At 32.0% G+C, this 6171-nt stretch overlaps 1 protein-coding gene across 6 annotated transcripts in view; it reads left to right on the forward strand.

The window, feature by feature from the left end:
• The window catches only part of LOC143240325 (germinal center kinase 1-like), a 104953-nt gene extending 99243 nt beyond the window's left edge, over positions 1–5710 (forward strand). For all 6 annotated transcript variants that reach the window (XM_076482570.1, XM_076482572.1, XM_076482573.1 and 3 more), the window contains exons 9-10: positions 2885–3054; positions 5007–5710. In XM_076482570.1, coding sequence (XP_076338685.1) covers positions 2885–3054; positions 5007–5019 — 183 coding nt within the window. In that variant the 3' untranslated portion in view covers positions 5020–5710. The remainder of the gene's footprint in view (positions 1–2884; positions 3055–5006) is intronic.
• Positions 5711–6171: the final 461 nt, after the last annotated feature.

The following is a 6171-nucleotide window of genomic DNA, read 5'->3' on the forward strand; positions in this document are numbered from 1 at the left end:
ACTTTTATATAAAGTACAGGGATCAAAATGATACATTCCTGAGGAATTAAACATTGCATCAGGACTTTCATCTGTTTTAGTTGGTTTTCCCTAGTAGGAATGCATGGTCCATCTCTGTTCCTTTAGTCAATACTAGTGAAAGTGAACATATTACATGAATTAAATAAAAAAACAATTCAAAAGGAAATTACATGAAGAAATTTAGTCTTCCTGATATTTTTCCTTCCAGTGAATGTAATTTTCTTCTATTGTTTCTACCCCTTGAGTATTTTATAACAACAATCATAATAATTCAAGCAATAGCTATACACAGATATTTCTGTTAGCAAATCTTGCCATTATAATAGTCCTGTTGTTTTTCAGTAATACACACACACACACACACACACACACATGCACAATTCTGCATATTTAAGTATGTTATTTATAATCATATATTTTGAACCATATTTTATTAATAATGTTTGCCAATCTCGTTTGTATATTTTTTAAAATTCTGGCTACATCAGCCCACAGTGGCACAGCAGTATGTTTGCAGACTTGTACTGCTAGAAACCAGGCTTCAGATTAAATAGTTAGAACACAGGATCACCTACAAAAGTTGTAGTAGTTTCAAAACATGAGGCCTGGCATGGCCAAGTGGTTGAGGCACCAGACTCATAATCTCAAGGTCTTGGGTTCGAATACCAGGCGCACCAAACATACTTGCCTTTTCAGTCGTGGAGGCATTATAATGGTACAATCAATCCCACTATCTGTCAGTAAAAGAGTTGTCCAAGAATTGGTGGTGGGTGGTGATGACTAGCTGCCTTTCCTCTAATCTTAGACTGCAAAATTAAGGATGGCTAGTACAGATAGGCCTCATGTAATTTTGCTTGAAATTCAAAACAAACAAACCAAACCCAAAACTCAAGGAGAATGAAGAAGAACAGTCAACTATTCGAAAGCTCGAGTTTTTGGTCATTTTGAAAATATAGAAACCAGGTTTCAATACCAATGATGGACAGAGCACAGATAACCTACTGTGTAGTTTTGTGCTTTATAACAAATAACAACTGGCTACACCTGATTTTAGCTACACTAAAGTGTTAACAATTTTCACACCTTCAGTCCTGCCAATACAAATAACTAGAAAAAAAAATCTTCTTTGTGTATTAATGTAAATGATAACCTATAAAAGAATTGTACATTTTAAATAGTGTATAATTGTAAAGTACTTTAATATTGTGTCAATTTCCCTTATGTTCTTATACCTTCTCATGAGTCAAAGTGTGTGCACGTGCATGCATGCATGCGCACACATTTTGAAGTATTGGGCTAATTTCTGGTGACAGAGCACTACTTCACCAGTACCATATCCCTGGTTCTATGTAACTTTCATGACATTCTATGCTATATTAGCCTACATTAATAAATCATAGTGCTCTTTTCCATTGTTTTTTGAAATATTGCAATTCTGAAAGTATAAACCTAGAAGTACAGGTAGTTCTTGACTTGCGGGTTTTTGGATTAATGCGATCAATGGAAAAACACCATCCCTCAATTTACACGTTTGTGAATTCAGATTGGCGTGACTTTTGTATTGTAACGATACAAATAGAAGCATTTACTTACCATGTGCTTGAAGGTTTGGTTGATGCAGATGCTTTAGTAAGGTATCATCCTCAATAATGCAACACACAATGGTTGAAGTGATGTTACAGTAACAATAACATTACACTTATCTGTGCAGTAGCCATTAAAGTCAGTTTATCATTAGGGTTGATGTTTTCTATAGATATAATGTTGACTGTGTTAGTGTACATGGCATTCCTGCAGTATATTAAGGCTTGACTAATGATATTCCCACTGGGATTGCATGTATCATGTATACTCTCTAGAAAATAGTGTTTGGTTTATGTGACCAATTCCAGAAACGTAACTGTTGCATAAATCTAGAACTACCTGCATGTTGAGTTCACTTTTCTGAAAAGCAGGTTAATACTTTGACTTTGAATTTCCAAATACTTTGCTTAAAAATATGTAATTATACATAAAATTAATTTAATTTCACAATTAACTTTGGGTTTCAAATAATTTCAAGCTAATCAAAGTGCAAAATAAAGGAAAGGAAAAAAAAAAAGAGAGAGAGAGAGAGAACACAATTTTCCATCTTTCCCTTGTACTCCGATTTTGTAGTAGCTGTCTTTTGATTATACATAGTGGTCAGTCATTAGCTAGGATTTGTTTGTTGTTGCCTCTTGACATTATTAATAAGTAGCAAACTATTGTAATAATACTTGAAGTAACTGTTTTGATGTTACAGTTGCAAAGATATTTTAAGAGGTTTCAATTTACCTCCTCACTACATTATAATATTGTGTTTTGTAAGAGTAGTTACTGTTTTAAGCAAACTGTACATGAGCACTAGTGCCAAGTTAAGCTTGAATGTGATAAATGCAGAATATAGAAATTATCAAGATGAAGTAAATTAATACGTTAAAAGTTAGCTTAAACTACAAAAGCTGGGATAGTAATTGAAACCAGTAGGCCTAAGAGTAAATCACTTTAACTGTTAATTTGTCAGTTTATTATTGTTTTGTCTTTTATTGTCCAATCCTAAATCACAAGATCTGGTGTTAATGGAAAGCCTCTTGCACAGTAACTAGTGTGACAAAGATAGATTTGTAATATTGTTTTTACTACCCTATAATTTGGGAACTAAAATGGACAAATGAAGAGGAATGTGGACATAAAACATCTGTAGTTTTAATGATTACTTTCTTTAATTACCCAGTCATCTGTTTAATTTTCAAGAATATCTGATATAACTAAGTCTGTTGCAAATATGTTTATTGTGTGTTGTGCAGAAAAACAGATTGTTCTAAGGTTATCTTCGTTTCAGCTTCAGAGGAAACACAGGGGAGATGCTGTTGAGAAACTTCATAATGCCTTTGATGTAGCAGAAAGGTCATGTCCTGGATTTAGCGATATCTTTGTCCAGGAGATTTTCCATCGACTGTTGCCAACCGCCAGTTCTTCTAGAGTTCAAGATGCCATCGACAGAATGTCTAGGTAAAAAGAGGTCCTTTCATATAAATTTGTGGTTTGGGAACACCAGATATGCTTTTGGTTAATGAAATATTTTATTTTTATTTAATGAGGGATTGCTGTATATACAGAGCTGATAATCAAATTAAATCATTTATGGACATTGTTCACAAATGGAATTTTACAGGCATAAGCTTGCTTGGAAATTATAATTTATATATTAAATATCAACTGTTTAATGAGTTCATGCTAAGACTGCATCTGTTAATAAACACATCAATCACTGCATTGCTAGTTTTTGCTACCAGATGTTAACATGCAAATGACATTGGGTTGCTGTGTGTTTAAATTGTCCAGCTAAGTTGCATAAAATATATCATTTTGTTAGTAACAGTTGCTTTTTCTAAAGAAATAAGACTTTAATTTGTACCATAACTGTATGTAGATTGTTGGTAAAAAAGAAAGTTATTAACAGAGAATTTTAAGTGTTCTTTCTGAGATATAAAAAACTTGAAGTGAATGAGTCAAACCAAGGTGGCAACAAGTTTTCTTTATTAAGTTAAAAATAAATTGGCATATTATTTTTATGTTCCATTGTCAGGTGTTTTTCTTACGTACCCCATAATATGAAAAACAGCAAATCTCCTCATGAACTTTCTAAATATAAAACATTAGTTCCATTCTCATTAAAATGGGGTTACATTCACCTTTTTTGTGATATGTTGTACCTATTCACATAAACATATTACTTGTATTGGCTTATAAATTAACTTTATTAACACAAAGCAAAATAAATGAGTTATAGAAAATCAGGACTACATACTGATTAATACATAAAACAAATATAGTTTATCCTCAACAGTAGTTTTAATACCATTGTGTTTGGCAAGTTCAAACTACTACTATTCCTATTGTCTTTAATAACTTGCAACAAGAACACTTACTTTTGACACATCACTGTTACTAAAATATCTTGTCTTTTCATATACATGATCAGCAACACCTGGTGTACAAATTAAACTTACAAGGGTAATGAGTAAAAAAAATATTCAAAATAGTCAGGAAAATAAGAAACAAAAACTGCACTAGCATTAACTTACAAACTTTACACACACTACTTCAAATTGTATGGATAATTAACAGATTTAAGTTAATGCCTTTATTACAGACTACAGAAACTAGTCTTGTATCTTGTAGTTTCATTTTCTTCCTAATCCATTCCAACCAGTCAATAACATATCTTTGCACCCAGATCCAAAACTGATTAAATATAGGAACTTCCTAAACGTTTTAAGTTATATAACTTTTGTTTATATGAACTTATATATACAAGAAATGTTTTGTCTCAGTTCTTATAAAATGGCATTGTAAGCTCCTTACCAGCCTATTTTTTTTTCAAGAGGAAGGATTTAGAATGGAGCCCTAAATATTATCCAAGTTCAATACTTTCATTCAGCTGCTAACATAATAATGTTCTTTTTTTAAAGTAATATACAGGTGTGAAAAACACAAAGAGGACCATTCTATTCTTTAATACTGTTGTAGCATTTATCAGTGTGTTGAATGTAAAGTTTTGCAAGTTAGATAAAAAGTCCATTTTTGTTGTTACATATGGTTACTGCCAATCTGTTATAATAGCAGCAACACCTTTATTCTTGGTTGAATGCTCTTTAGAGAAATTTAAAGTGCTATGTTTAAGGTTGAAGAAAAATGCAATTATGTCATGATTGTTTTTTAAAGCCAACTACTTACATTCCCATTTCAGTGTGTTTATATTATAGTCTTGAACTGCCCTTTCTACCAACAAAATGATAAACGTTTATTAGTGAGGTTATTAAGGTAGAATATTTAAAGACAATATAACAACATAGAAGGTAAGTGTCCAAAGTGTAGCTAAACCTATTTTACAGTTTCATTTTTCTTTAATATGTGTTTTAAAACTTATGTTTTCAAGTAATAAAATCTGTATTTTCTAGGGATGGTTCTTAGGCTGGGTTACACTGGCCCATAAGAAACCTTCACTCCTTTACCTGAGGTGCCTGAAGACAACATATTGAACCCTATCATTCCACCCATGCTGCTAGGTGTTACACTCTGTACAGGGTATAAACACAGAATTTAATTTTTTAGAACTCACCTGACAGATTAAAGTTTGTTTAGTAGAAGATTGAGAGCACCTAGGGGTGGAGGTGAGGTTAACTCCCCCACTGGAGATTTTTAAATATGGTGTATTCCATGCTCTTTGCCTCCCTAAACTACACAAGTTAGGGTTCCATGTTATTCTCATAATCATGTAAAAATTATAGTTGTTTCTGAAGGGTAACATTGGGTTTGTTTTCTTCTTTATCTTGTCCTGATAGTGTTAATAATAAATTCCATCTGGAAATAACCTCAAGAAGAGCTATGTAATAATTAAGGTTTAGAATATTGATGTGTACAGTTTATATTTACTGTAATAATGAACATATGAAGAAAAGAAAAACTTTTATTCCAGGTTTCAGGGACTCAAAGGTCTGCCTTTTACATGCAAGTGTAAATTATTTTAGCATCTGCCTCTTCTTTGTGTTGTAAGGGAACTTAAAGAGTAAAATGTGTATGGTCAAGTTGTTTTAGATTTCCAATAATGTTGTTAAGTGTAAATAAGACAAAGTCCTGAAATAAAGAGCCATTTGTTCCTTAATCTGGATTTTCTAGTGTCTTCCATGTTCAAGTTGAAAGAAAGAAAGTTATCTTAATTTAACACAAACAAAGTGTGGCTGTTTTTCACATCAGTGCCAAAGTATGCATGACTGTTTATTAGTCATCCGTAAAAACCAACTGCTATGGTCAAAGTACTTGAAAAAAAAAAATATTTTTCCCCATCGTTTGCTAAAAATCTATATTTGATAAAAGTTCTATATCTTTGTTGGTTTGATTGCAGTCAAATATGATGGACAAGTACTTACTAGAAAACATAAATACTAGTCTTTTATGACTCTACCAGAAATAAACCCTTAACTTCATAATTTGCATCCCAATGGGCATTACCATATGAAAATGACCAAAAATCTAAATTTTACTCAACCTAAGGATCCCTTAACAACTATACACAACTGTACAAAATTGAATACTTGGCTTCTAATATATGCTTTTTTGAAAAGT

Source organism: Tachypleus tridentatus, chromosome 13 (genome assembly GCF_004210375.1).
Source record: "Tachypleus tridentatus isolate NWPU-2018 chromosome 13, ASM421037v1, whole genome shotgun sequence".
Lineage (NCBI taxonomy): Eukaryota > Metazoa > Arthropoda > Merostomata > Xiphosura > Limulidae > Tachypleus > Tachypleus tridentatus.